The following is a 14,729-nucleotide window of genomic DNA, read 5'->3' on the forward strand; positions in this document are numbered from 1 at the left end:
CAGTAATTGCATTTATAAAATTATTTTATTCTTTAGGTTCAATATTCCACTGAATTAATAATTTTTTCTGAAAATTAGTCTTCGTGTCTAACAATGATTCTCTAACATACAACGCTGCGAGCTAATTCATATATTCTTTGATTTTTAACTAAAGTTTCAAAAAAGAATATTAATAAAATTTATAGAATTTTCCATAACATTATTGAAAAAAATTATAATGAGTCGGTGCTTCTCAAATCTCATTACAGTACTTGAATAAAAGCTATAGGCTGTACGACATTATAACAAACAGGGGTTGTTCCGAGTATTAATTATAACATAACATAACATAACATAACATAACATAACAAAACATAACATAACATAACATAACATAATATAACATAACATAGTGATGTCGGCGCTGAAGTGTATGATGTGGCCTGTCGCCGATTCTTTTCCATTTCGTGCCTTGTTCATAGATCTAAACTCGTATCATTTGAACGGATCTTTTCATGACTGGCGATAGTTTGAAGTAAATAAATAATAATTTGAAGTAAATAAAATAATAAATAGTAATATAAGAAGGCCATCTGTTCAAATATTTGGCTGAATATGATCGTAGTGTAAACGGACATTTTTTCTCTTCAGATTCCAACAACCCAGACCTAAATTTCAGGCCGAGTAGCAGAAACTCTGGGAAATTCCACCGCTAGTGTAATTATAGGTGAGCTTAAAATGAATCAGAAATTAAAACGGGGCTTTAGCAATAACTAAAATACATTTTCCGAAAAAAATGGCTCGAAAACCCAGCTTTTTTCCTCGTTTCTTCGATTAAAAGTATGAAGTTTTACAAAAATCTAACGATGTTCACACGAATTTCTCTAGTAAATCATGCAAAGACAACACAAATAATGCTATAAATAATCTTATATGCTAACTTTACAAGTAAAAGGCATGCTTACTAAGACAAATCCGCCGCAGAGCGCTGGACAATTCAAATCAACTCAAGAGCACCCTAGAAAAAATGGAAATACACGAAACCAATCACTTAATGGAAGAGTAACAATAATTAATAATAACTACATAAGTTGTTTTAATAGACGAAAATTATTATAAATTTAATACCGACTACGGGACTCAGCGCCCGACGTAATTTTGTGATAGAATTGGAAAAAAGTCAACAGTTTTCTCCATTCAATATTTGTGTGCCGTCTCCTTATTATCTAATTGGTTGCTTGATTAAGAGTAAGATTATTAGACTTTCTAGCTAAACTTGCCGTTCAAGAGTTAACGGGCCTATACTTTCAAAAAAAGTTAAGAGAGCGTAAGTTCATCAGCCAATCATTGACGGCCTTTCAAGCAAAATCCACCAATCATAGACAAGAAAATAGAGCGTAAGTACTTACGTTCAATTAGCGAATTTTGAAAGTATAGGCCCTGTACCGTAATAGTTCAGTTCAAGTGTCATTCATGAGTGTCATGAATTAGCGAATACGAACACGTATTAGCGAATTCATAACACAATGTTTATGGCATTCATAACACACTGTCTATGGCATCCATAAGTGACCGTCTTTTGTATTTATTCTTGGCAGTTGAATTTAGCTTTTGCACAGTTTGTGTGAGGGGAATACTTCATAAGTCAGGCTTTTTTCCAATAAAGTTTCGGTTTCATTTAATTTAAAATAAGTAACATTGGCACGGCAATTCTATGAATACTACACTTGAATCCAGTAAGTAATCTTTGAAGTAACGGGCACTTTAATTAGTGTCCAAAGAAATGTTAAAATATGACATATGATAAGTGTGTGTATTAAATTTGAGTTCCAGCATATTACGTAAAACGATTTTTTAACGTTATTAATTTAATATTTTTATTACTAGTTGGGGACATCTTCCAGGAGAACGATTTGAAGAAACATAATTAGTTGATCACTTACAGAACAACCATTCAGTGGTGCAACTAAAACCTACGTTATAATAGCCAATACGACTAGCCAATACCTTTCAAAATACATATATTAGCGAATTCGATTAGCTATTACCATTACCATTACATGTATTAGCAAATTCGATTAGCTATTACCATTACCAATACATGTATTAGCGAATTCGATTAGCTATTACCATTACCATTACATGTATTAGCGAATTCGATTAGCTATTACCATTACCAATACATGTATTAGCGAATTCGATTAGCTATTACCATTACCATTACATGTATTAGCGAATTCGATTAGCTATTACCATTACCAATACATGTATTAGCGAATTCGATTAGCCAATAGTATCTTCAGCTCCACCAAAGAGCATCAAAATGCATCATTAAAACGAAAATCATGATACCTAATTCAACTTCATTAAATTCTATATAAATTAGGGAATTACAGTGTATTTTACTGTATTAAATAAACTTAAGAATAGACAACGGGCTGGAAAGTGTAAGCGTTTAAGTCTGGCACTGAAAACTACGAGATTAGAAAAAAAATTAAAAAACCACGACATTTGAGATAAAATTTCGAAAACCACCAAATTTGAAATGAAAATTTGAAAACCACGAAATTTGAAATAAAATTTCGAAAACCGCCAAATTTGAAATGAAAATTTGAAAACCACGAATTTGAAATAAAATTTCGAAAACCGCGAAATTTGAAATAAAAGTTTGTTATGTTAATCCGTCTCGACGTATACATAATAACTGAAATGATTGGTTATTAATCCTAGCGATATTTGTTATAGTATTGCCACACAAACTACATTAGTTAAGGGGTTTAAATTCAAAGATAATTAGACTTCATTACCATCATTAAAATCCATTATTATTTAATGGGCAATTAAAGGCCGTTTTGCTGAAGATTGACCCAAGCATATTATCAAAATAATTGTGCATTTTAATCAAATAACACAGGAACGATTTTCTCTCATATTAATAGTGTTTGGTGTGAAATTTTCTAAATAAATAATAAGGTTAACGGTCAAATCATTAGTATAGCGATTAATTTCACATTAGCTACATTTGTAAACTTAATAAATTGTACTTTAAACCAGGAATAAGAAATTATCAGCAATCCACTTATCACACTGTGGGATCTCATCAATCCATTATACGCTATATTTTGAATTTAGAAATACTGCACTAAAATTATCGAAGAAATTTGCATCCAATTCTTGCAGGCGACCTCTAAGCCAATTGATAATATTGGTAACACTACACTCAGGAAAATAAATGGCTGATTTTTTCGAATAGGGACACACTATCTTACCCGCAACGTGAGCAGAGAGCAGAAGTAGCAGTGATATGCCCTTTTCCTGGGTCAAACTGAGTCAGGATGACCCAGACACGGGGAAAAAAGTGCAACAATTTTGGGACGCACTCTATTTTATTTCTCTGAGTGAGCTATGAGATCCCTTGATAGAAAAATAGAGCAATGCCAAAATTGAATTAAAATGAATTGCAAATCACCAGTGCAAAGCACAAAGAACAGCCATCATACGAAATGTTACATAATCATTTTGTGCGCTTACAAAACCTTTTTTTTTTCAGTTGACTTTACCTATTAGTTCGGTGATAGAATATAATTTAATTAATCGGTGATAGAATATAATTAAAATTTTTTTCTTTGGTTTTAATCATTGCTGTTACAAGATAAATAACTTGGACTTCGAGACCCCGTTTGTGCGTGGACGTTAAAATATTCCCTCATAAAAAGTGTTTTAACGAAAACTTTCGTTAACCGCGTTAACAAAAACTTTTGTTACGTTTATGTATATATTCGGTCCACGAATACCTTTACCTGATGTAAACTTAATGCCAACTATCTGACTGTAATATAAACTAAACGAAAATGACTTTTCTATTTAACTTTGTAATCATTCATCACTCTGTCGCGGCAGTAAGGTAAGGAAATAGACTTCCTTCCAATTACCAAATCACTACCTACCATTCATCACTCAGTCGCGGCAGTAAAGGAATTACGAGTAGCAATGTAGGCCAGAAAAAAGCAGTAAGAGGCAAGCGGAAAAACTACAATGCGAGCGACGCTCGTAAATATCTAAATCATTGAGAGGAATAAGCAACAACAGCAACGGCAACAACAACAACAACAATGACCACGACAACAATGAGGCTGCTATGCATTTGATGAATAATGTAATAATAGTTATAATAATTGTTAATATAATCATATTAATGGTAATGAAGAGGAAGAATGCGGCAGTGAGAGCCGACGTCTCCCGATGATGGTACGACAACAGGCATGGTAGCCTGGAGATGATACCAAACGTACTATTCCCTACTGTACAGACCCTTCGATCACAACTAGCGTAGTGCCTATAGTAATGGAAGCTACAGCAACACAATAAATACGTAGAATAACTGTGACAATAATTGTATAAAATACTGAGTACATTTGACAGATAATAAAGTAATATGGCGCCTGTGGCCAGTTGTCCTACGTCTGGCACCCCCGGCCGCCTAGGACAACCACATAAACATGAGCGATGGCGACGAGCGTACGACAACATGGAGGAAGCTGCTGCTGAGGTAACGCTAGGTCCTGCTGAGCCCAAGTTCTTATCAACATAATACTCATTGTCTAGATTTTTGCTTTTAGAATACAGGCTTTTGTGTTGTTTTGGTGTTCTGTACAGGTTAAGCGACTGCTGCTGCTTGTGTTCATTGATAAATGCGATAGGAGGCGAGCTGAGGGTGAGAGAGGCACGCTTGGACTTAACTTCAACACCATCGTTTTTATCACTACCATCATCAACACCATCGTTTCCTTCACCACCATCATCAATATCATCGTCTTCTTGATCACCATCGTCAACACCATCGTCTTCTTGACCACCATAACTGCTATCACCATAAATGCTAGATGAAATATCGAGTGCTCGCTCTCCCGAGTTAGGATCAACTCCATGATAGAAACTAGAGTGTCCAGCCAAGGGCAGAGCTCTTACCTCACCACTAGAAATCTCCCTGTCCGTTCTAGACTCTTTCTTCTCGGTCTTCTCTTTAACGGTCTTTTTCTTGCCCTCAGGACTCCTAGAGTCTGCGGTCTTTTTCTTGCCCTCAGGACTCCTAGAATCTGCGGTCTTTTTCTTGCCCTCAGGACTCCTAGAGTCTGTGGTCTTTTTCCTGTCCTCAGGGTTCCTCGAGTCTGCGGTCTTTTTCCTGCCCTCAGGACTCCTAGAGTCTGCGGTCTTTTTCCTGCCCTCAGAACTCCTAGAGTCTGCGGTCTTTTTCCTGCCCTCAGGACTCCTAGAGTCTGCAGTCTTTTTCCTGCCCTCAGGACTCATAGAAGAGTCCATATTCTCTGTTCTTTCGTCTATATGTTTAGTGCCTGGAAGATAAGGGGAATCACAGGGGCTGATCCGGACATAACTTGCCAGTCCAATACGATGGCACCAGTAAAAATCATTTTCCTTTTCGTCTTGGCAGGTTCGGTTTCTCCTGCCGTACTCCTTCCAGCTCTCGTGGACAGCTTTGCAAGGCATGTAGCAGTTGTCTGGCGGGCCGTACGTCTCGTAGAAGTCGTCGTGGCCTGTGATTTCCGGATCTGGAAATAAATTTGAGATTTAAGATGGGGCCAATTATTCTTGGATATTTAAAATAACGTTGAGATTTAAGATGTGGTCAATGATTTTAGGGGGATCTTTATAATAACAATGAGATTTAAGATATGGCCAATTTGCCAACGATTCTAGGATTTTTAGCACAACAATGAGATTTAAGGATAGCGTCCTGGTCCCTGAAAAACTTTTTTATTTACGGACGGATAACTTTGAAACTTGATACACAAGTGTAAAACAGAAATCTAAGACTTTTTTGTTCGTATAAATTTTTCGAAAAATGAAAGAAAACGTGAAATTCTTAGAAAACGGGAAAAAAGAGTACTAGAAGAAACTATACTAGGGAAATGGTACTAGAAAGGGTACTAGAAAAAAACGCAGAAAACTATCTCCTCCCAGGATTTTCAAGCTACAACATCGAGATGCATATCATTCGATGCGTAAAGACCATATCTATCGATTCGTCGTAGCTTTTTTCCAAATTCGAATTTTTGTGGGAGGGGGAGCATATTTCGTAAAATTTTCGAAAATTTTTCGATTTCCCCCATTTTCCCTTCCCTTTTTTCAAAATATTTTCAAAACTATAACGAAATTGAGAAAAAAGCTACGACCGATCTCTAGATCTTTTATTTGCGAATCGAACGGTATATCTTTCATTGCTGTAGCTTAAAAACTGTAAGAGGAGATATATTTGCAGTGACAATAAGTGTGAATGTTCAGTAGAGCACGACAAAGTCTCGAGCGCCTCGAAATACGCATTCAATGTTGCAAGGGTGCATGACTAGACGTTACTGGAGTACTGGAGCTCAATTTCTGTCAAGGAATGTGCGAACGACTGCATGAAAACCATCCCGCACGACTGCAGCCGGGTAACTAAAGCGGAGCGTGTTCAGACCGGCTATTTAACTGCTCTGCCGGGAATCATTGCCTATGTTAAATGTTGAAGAACTCCACCACACTTATTTCCCTTTCGCGATTTGTCGTGAACGCATAAATCAACGTACGGAGATGGTTTTGGTACCGTTGGATAGGCCAGAATGTCAGCTTCAAGATGAGACTAAAAACCGGAAAAGCCAAATTGTTGATTTTGGGCCCAGACGCTCCCTTAAGGTGTGGCAATTGATTGTTGCATCTTTAAAATAACAATGAGATTTAAGATGTAACCAACTATTCTTGGATCTTTAAATTATTTAAATGAGATTTAGCATGTGGCCAATGATTTTCGGATTTTCCAAATAAACTTCGGATTGAGAATATGGCCAGTGATTTTCGAATCTGAAAAATAGATATGGGATTTGAAGTGAATTAGTATAGGTACTAGAGGGCGGATCTCCTAAGAAGAATAGGCAGTCCTACATTTGCGACATTCGCGTTAATATTGAACCCAAAAAGTATGTGAAAGTTTGTTAAGACGCAAAAAGATAGAATTTAACGAGAAAAAATAGCTACGGAAAGTAATGAAGGAGGAACTTTTTGCCGTCGCTCTGGACCGATATGAGAAAACTCCAGTCAAGAAATGTTATGCACATAAATAACAGCAATATTAAAAAGTTGGGCGGAAAAACGAAGAACTTGAACGTTTGACGGCACAAACCAAAACTCAAGTTCAAGGTTTGAAATTAAAATTAGATGAGAACGTTTCGTTTAGTAAATAAATTATCTGTATTAATATTATACGGCTGATTGAAACAGTTTGTATGTCCGTAACACATTTAGAACCCAAAAACTGAATATTAGACCGAACGAATTTTACGGAACGGTATCAATGACCGCACATCAGACGACAATGTGCATCAATGACAGCACATCAAGACGACAATGTGCATCAATGACGGCACATCAAGACGACAATGTGCATCAATAACAGCACATCAAGACGACAATGTGCATCAATGACAGCACATCAAGACGACAATGTGCATCAATGACAGCACATCAAGACGACAATGTGCATCAATGACGGCACATCAAGACGACAATGTGCATCAATAACAGCACATCAAGACGACAATGTGCATCAATGACGGCACATCAGGACGACAATGTGCATCAATGACAGCACATCAAGACGACAATGTGCATCAATGACAGCACATCAAGACGATAATGTGCATCAATGACAGCACATCAAGAAAACAATGTGCATCAATGACGGCACATCAAGACGACAATGTGCATCAATGACAGCATTTCAAGTCTAGGAGGAAAAATTTTGTAATGATCTCAAAATAAGTGTATATATTGTTTATATATCAAAATTCGGTTTTTATTAAACTGTGAGCACCCATAAGTTAGCACGCACTTGTCTGATTCATTGATTTATTAATCATTCATTCACTCGCCATCACACAGCCTTATTCGATGAGGTTTTCTTCGTGGTTCCATGCATGAATAACATATATTGAGTTGCCATGAGATTATTGCACGGAACAATGCATATTGAGTGAATTTCCTCGCATTATTCTAATTCATTTTTATTCATATAGATGCGTCCGAATTTTTTTATTTTACGAATACCAAAGAAGTCCATGAGTTCATTTCAGAACTCATTCATTGTGCAGATATAAATTTATCATTAGCAATCTTTTAAAAAATCGAAATTCTGATCGAGGAGACATACCGTTATATTGAAGTATGTTATTGTGAGAAGAATATTCATTGTTTATATATACTATTACTGTATATTTATACATGACGAACTGTGATTTGTCAAAATGAATACAAATATAATAACTTATAAAGGTAACGAGGTATAATTTATCGAATCGAAGTGTAGCAGACTTTAAAGTAGTGTACCTACATGGGTATTAAAACTCAGGCTATCCTTCACACAGGATATTCAAGCTATCCTTCACACAGGAAACTCCACCCACTAGGTAAGTGAAGTTTAAACAACGTTTAATCAACGTTGATTCAAGTAGATAACGTTTTTTAACGGCGATTCAACGTCAGATATCTGGTTTAGGACAGGCTATCCTTCACTGATGAAAATAAAACTACACTGCACAGGATATTTTGTTTATCCTCCACACAGAAAACTCGGGCAATATCCTTCTCAGCGAGAATAATTAGGCTATTCTTCACACAGGATATTCAGGCTATCCTTTACACAGAAAGTTCAGCCAATCCTACACATAGGATCTTTAGGCTATCCTTCACACATGATATTTAGGGATCCTTCACACAGGATATGCAGACTAACCTTCACACAGGATATTTAGGGTATCCTTCACACAGGATACACAGACTAACCTTCACGCAGGATATTTAGGGTATCCTTCACACAGGAACGTGGGTTCGCGTGTCACGGAGCTTGAGGAAGGGGCTTTAAAACTCAAGCTAACCACCACACAGAATATTCAGAATTCACACAGGACATCCACACTACTTCACACAAGAAACACAAACCAACCTTCACACAGGAACGTGGGTTCTCCAGCAACAGGCTTGTCACTGGGCAGGAAAAAGAGGTTATAAAACTAAAACAAACCACCACACAGGATACCCTGAATTCACACTACTTCACACAAGAAACACAAACTAACCTTCACACAGGAACGTTGGCTCCCCAGCAACAGGCTTGTCACTGGGTAGGAGGAAGAGGTTATAAAACTCAAACTAACCACCACACAGAATATTCAGAATTCACACAGGACATCCACACTATTTCACACAAGAAACACAAACTAACCTTCACACAGGAACGTGGGTTCGCCAGCAACTGGCTTGTCACTGGGTAGGAGGTAAGGACATTTCTGAGCGACGTCGTAGCACATCTCGCGGCACGGTAGGATGCGCGTGTGGTTAGGCAGCACGAAGTCCAGTAGCTGTGAGCACGACCACAGCCTGTACGCTTCCTGGGGACAAATGCACTGTTTAGGACCCTGTTAAAGACTGAGACACAATTCAGAATTTAGGTTCATATAATCAAAGACAGTTTATGTTCCTATAATCAAAGAAGCACAGTTAAGGTTCCTATAACCACAGCCTGTACGCTTCCTGGGGACAAATGCACTATTTAGGACCCTGTTAAAGACTGAGACAATTTAGGCTACTATAATCAAAGACAGTTTATGTTCCTATAATCAAAGACAGTTTATGTTCCTATAATCAAAGACAGTTTATGTTCCTATAATCAAAGACAGTTTATGTTCCAATAATCAAAGACAGTTTATGTTCCTATTCTCAACGATAGTTTATGTTCCTATAATCAACGATAGTTGATTATAGGAACATTAATACACGGCTTCCTCATACACAGCTTCCTCATAAACGACATTCCCATATACGGCTTCCTTATAAACAGCATCCCTATACACGGCTTCCTTTTAAACGACATCCCATATATATACGGCTTCCTCATAAACGGCATTCTCATATGCATAAAAGTTGTCGAGTTAAACGGAAAAACTTTAATTCGACTTTGAAGATTAAACTTAACGCTGGATGTTAACGAGATAAGTTGGCAGCTTCAAGAGGAATATCACGTTGCAGCACCGCTCGTCATACGATTAGTACCATTGATAACCATCAACTATCATTAACATCATTAATTTTAATTGATTAAGTTTGGCAACTTGAAACTGAGTTGGAAACTTCAAAGATCGCCTACGCCTTTAAACCGCGCGTGCAGAAACTTGATCAAAGTTCGAGGCAAACTTGAGCGTGAATGAAGAAAACTTGTTGGATCGGAGTTAATACGGGGCAGTCACGCTGAATACGGAGATACGCGAACATGACGATTAATACGGAGACACGCGAGCATGACGATGAATACGATGAAACGTGAACATGACGCTGAATACGAAAACACGTGAGCATGACGCTGAATACGGAGACACGGGAACATGACGATGAATACGGAAAAACGTGAGCATGACGATGAATACGGAGGCACGTGAGCATGACGCTGAATACGGAGACACGGGAACATGACGATGAATACGGAAAAACGTGAGCATGACGCTGAATACGGAGACACGTGGGAACATGACGATGAATACGGAAAAACGTGAGCATGACGATGAATACGGAGGCACGTGAGCATGACGCTGAATACGGAAACACGGGAACATGACTATTAATGCGGAAACACGTGAGCATGACGATGAATACGGTAACACGTGAGCATGACGATGAATACGGAAACACGTGAGCATGACGATGAATACGGAAACACGTGAGCATTACGATAAATACGGAAACACGTGAGCATGACGCTGAATACGGAAACACGTGAGCATAACTATTAATGCGGAAACACGTGAGCATGACGATGAATACGGAAACACGTGAGCATGACGATTAATGCGGAGACACGTGAGCATGACGATGAATACGGAAACACGTGAGCATGACGATTAATACGGAGACACGGGAACATGACGCCGAATAACGAGGACACGTGAACATGACGATGAATACGGAGAGCGGAAAGAGCAAAAATAACATCGATATTTAGACCAAGTTTTAGTCGTTTCTCTGAGTGCACCTTCGTCATCGCTTACAAGACGACAGGGGCCAAGAGAACTGCTGTAATTAAGCCATGGGAAGTTTTGAAGTTTTGGCATTGATGACAAAATCAGAAAAAATAAATGGGAAGATGTGAAATTTACTTATAAACATTCATTTTTAGTGGGATGATACCCGCGAGAATGATTGTATGTTTCTTCTCAATATTTTAACATCGTTAGAGACTACCCAGTGAAAGTTATCGTTCAAATTTGTGTCGCCCCACAGGCAACGGAGTCAACTTAGAGGTGGTTCAAGCGAGGATCGGCCCTCCATTGTGTTCAGCTGCTATTTAGCAGCCTCTTCGGAAGTCTATTGGTATGGTGGGCAGAATCTACTTAATATTACAGAAAAGAGCAGCTGGTCAAGCTGCCTCATGATGCTTCTGGTCAGACGCTGGTCAGGCTTCCGCATGATGATCCTGATCTGAGGCTAGACGGGGTAATTGTGCGTACCATATGTGCCATAGCAATCACCGTCAATAAATGGCGTCGATGAATGCAAACGCGTACGTTTGCTATTTAATTAGACGAGTAATTATGCGTACATGTCCCAAAACAATCTTCTGGTCAATAAATGGCGTCGATGAATGCACACGCGTACGTTTGCTATTTAATTACATGCACACGCGTACGTTTGCTATTTAATTACATGCACACGCGTACGTTTGCTATTTAATTACATGCACACGCGTACGTTTGCTATTTAATTAGATGCACACGCGTACGTTTGCTATTTAATACGGCGGAACGAAATGAGAGTCGACTTCAACTAGACATGAAGCACGGTGAATATAGCCTAGGATAAACAAACCCATGCACCTACTGTTCAAGACGCCTATTTTTAACCTAACACTTTTGCTTGCTTGCTATGCCACAAATGCTTAAATTAAGACATAACGGCTCTTTAATTAGACAATTCATACACCAAAATACAATATTATACCCACTTCTGTGCACACGAGTATCATCCACGAATGAAAGATTAAAGATACGGTACTTGTAATAATTAAGAAATCTACCAACTATTCCAGTCCATGAATATGGTAAATAGCACAAGAATAAGGCAAATTAATTTTTGATAAAATTGACTGGTAAATCGCATCAATCCGATAAGAGTACGAAGCAAATTCAGCAGGAACATGCGGTTACCGTCCTAAAATATTCGTTGGAGAATTGTGTTTATGTGAATTTACATTACGTGTGCTCACACATACGTATATGCGTCGCAGGCTTCAATACGCAATTCGTAATCTACTCGATAATTACGCATGCAATAACGCTCAAGATCCTACTGGAAATATTTAAATGCTTCTTTGATTCAAGTGTACACATCAAAAAATATAACTCAGTACTCACTGCAGTGAGTGACAGAGAGCGCATTTTCTCGTCGACGAAAACTTGAGGTCACGGACGGACGGACAGACGAACATGGCGAGGACAATAGTGCATTTTTTCCATAAATGAGAAAATGCGCTAAAAAATATTTGAATCGTTTGTCTCGTGAGCTGTACGACTTGAAAACAATTCAATTGTAAAGACCACTGCACTTGTAGACGTTAGACAGAAAAATTTAAATTGGAGTGTTTGTGGAAATGTTTAATTGATTTCAAATTGCCTGCAGATTACTGTCTGCAAGCCCACGAACTAATGAATTCTCCAACGATATAAGTGTTCAGCTTTGAGCATATGTCTGCTTGAGCGGCTAAAGAAGTAGCTCGTGCTACTTCTTTAATCAAAAACAGCAACGTGAAGTCAAAATGAACACTAATTGCTACGTGAATTTTGACGAAGTTTTGGTTCACTTATTTCTGTCATTGTAGTACCTAGAATTTTTAGGCAGAATTCAGAATTTGCAGAACAAATTGCTTGATAGAAATTTAAGGTCACGAAAGTTATGGTACATGATACGGCAATTAATTTAACTGTTTGTTTTATAAACAACGTGGTTCAATCAGAATGATACATGGATGGAATAGGTTTAAATTGCCTTGGCTCGCATTACATGGAATAATTTATTTTTAAGTAGCAAATGGGATTTTTTTCTTTTGAAAGCGGTTTTGGCCTTCATTTGATAAAAACGCCATGTCAAAATGGCTACTATAATTGTAACTTGAGTCTCTGCATAGAAACTGAGCCTCTGATAGGATTTGCTCTGAACTTAAAACTAAGCGAGTGGTACTATATATAGGCTGCATACTAGGCACTAGGCACAGAGATTCAAATGCCCCCTCCCTTCCTCCCAGTATAAGGGGGGAAGGGAGGGGACATTTTTAACGCACTTTTTCAGATTCGACCGTATCCGTCCCGAAGTATCAGGTGCCAAATTGCACACCTCACCCCAGTGGAAATTTACAGACGCGGCAGCTTCTGATTTGAAGTACCAGAAGCTGGGGCGACTCTAAATTTTGTTAGGGTCACCCCAGTGGAAATTTACAGACGCGGCAGCTTCTGATTTGGATTACCAGAAGCTGGGGCGACTCTAAATTTTGTTGGGGACAGTCGCCCCAAGCTCGCTCGGTCCATGACCGGATTGTAATCAGACGCTAAATTTCGCTCGTGCAATCAGAGCGTAAAGCAGACATAGAGCCGCTAATTTACGCGCGCTGGGTGAGCTAAAGGCGTTTTTAATTCAGGAGCTAACCACCCCCAAAATTTAGATAGGGTGGTTAGACACCTACATTATCGACAGGTTCATTACAGCATTGCCTATCTATTACAGTTTAAAATGTCTAATACAGCATTGCATACTCGCCTTAATGCACTAGGGCAAATAAATCAAGTGATTCATACCTTGTATTTTGTTGAAATTGGTAAATGACACAATAAAAGTATTGAAATACGGTCAATTGAAAAAATACCTGAGTTTTTTTTTTGCAAATGCTGATGTCTGGGTATTTCGATTTTTTTTTTTTGTCAACGCTCCAAAATACAATTGTTGAAAACAATAGAATATTTTGATTGCAGCTCAGTTTTATTTAAAATTGTGTAAATTCACTAAGAGAAATCCATGCCTCTTTATGCAAATTAAGCCCTCTCGTGGTTTTAGTGAATAGATCCAGGCATAAATATATTTTGTGTAAGGTGGTGGAAAATTTCAAGTTTATCAACAAGACGAATCGTTAGGAGCAAATAAGTATATATATTACGGCAAATGATTTAGAAACTTATTATGTCTAAGCAGCTTCTAACAAGCTGGCAATTCCGTGAAGATAATTCGTGTAATAACGCCTCGCGCATCATATTATATACATATATTATAGAAGAAAAACAAGTGTATCCGAATCTTTTAATCGATGAAGTGAAGTGATAAAGTTTTTATTTGGAAAAAATTATTATTATATTCAAAGTAACATCTGACAAGCTGCTAATTCCGAGTAGCGAAAAGCATTATATAGATACATGATCGCAGACAAACAAATGTTTTTAAAACGCTCCATTATTGACGTGTAAAATAAAAGCTCAATTTCAAAAATATCAATTATTTTTCAAATCACTAAAAACAAGCAAGTTTCGAGCGGCTCCATAAAGCCGGCAACTCGAGAGTAAACCGGAAATTTCCGTACCGGAACTTCCGTAACTCGTATGAACCGGCAACTGCTAGAGCCTTTACGCGTCAACCAGCCTCCTAAATCCTGGGTAATTCAGGGTAATCCTGTC

General features: G+C 38.0%; 1 protein-coding gene across 1 annotated transcript; it reads right to left on the bottom strand.

Moving 5' to 3' along the window:
* Window positions 1–3,930: 3,930 nt before the first annotated feature.
* Window positions 3,931–11,484, bottom strand: LOC125177708. The gene is made up of 4 exons (XM_047879954.1): window positions 11,419–11,484; window positions 9,282–9,416; window positions 9,105–9,177; window positions 3,931–5,546 (listed from the first exon to the last, which is right to left on the bottom strand). Exons 1-4 carry the CDS (start codon window positions 11,482–11,484, stop codon window positions 3,958–3,960), a joined length of 1,863 nt encoding a protein of 620 aa, XP_047735910.1. The 3' UTR covers window positions 3,931–3,957.
* Between the last annotated feature and the right edge of the window lie 3,245 nt (window positions 11,485–14,729).

Source organism: Hyalella azteca, unplaced genomic scaffold, assembly GCF_000764305.2.
Source record: "Hyalella azteca isolate HAZT.00-mixed unplaced genomic scaffold, Hazt_2.0.2 contig4313, whole genome shotgun sequence".
Taxonomy (NCBI): Eukaryota; Metazoa; Arthropoda; class Malacostraca; order Amphipoda; family Hyalellidae; genus Hyalella; species Hyalella azteca.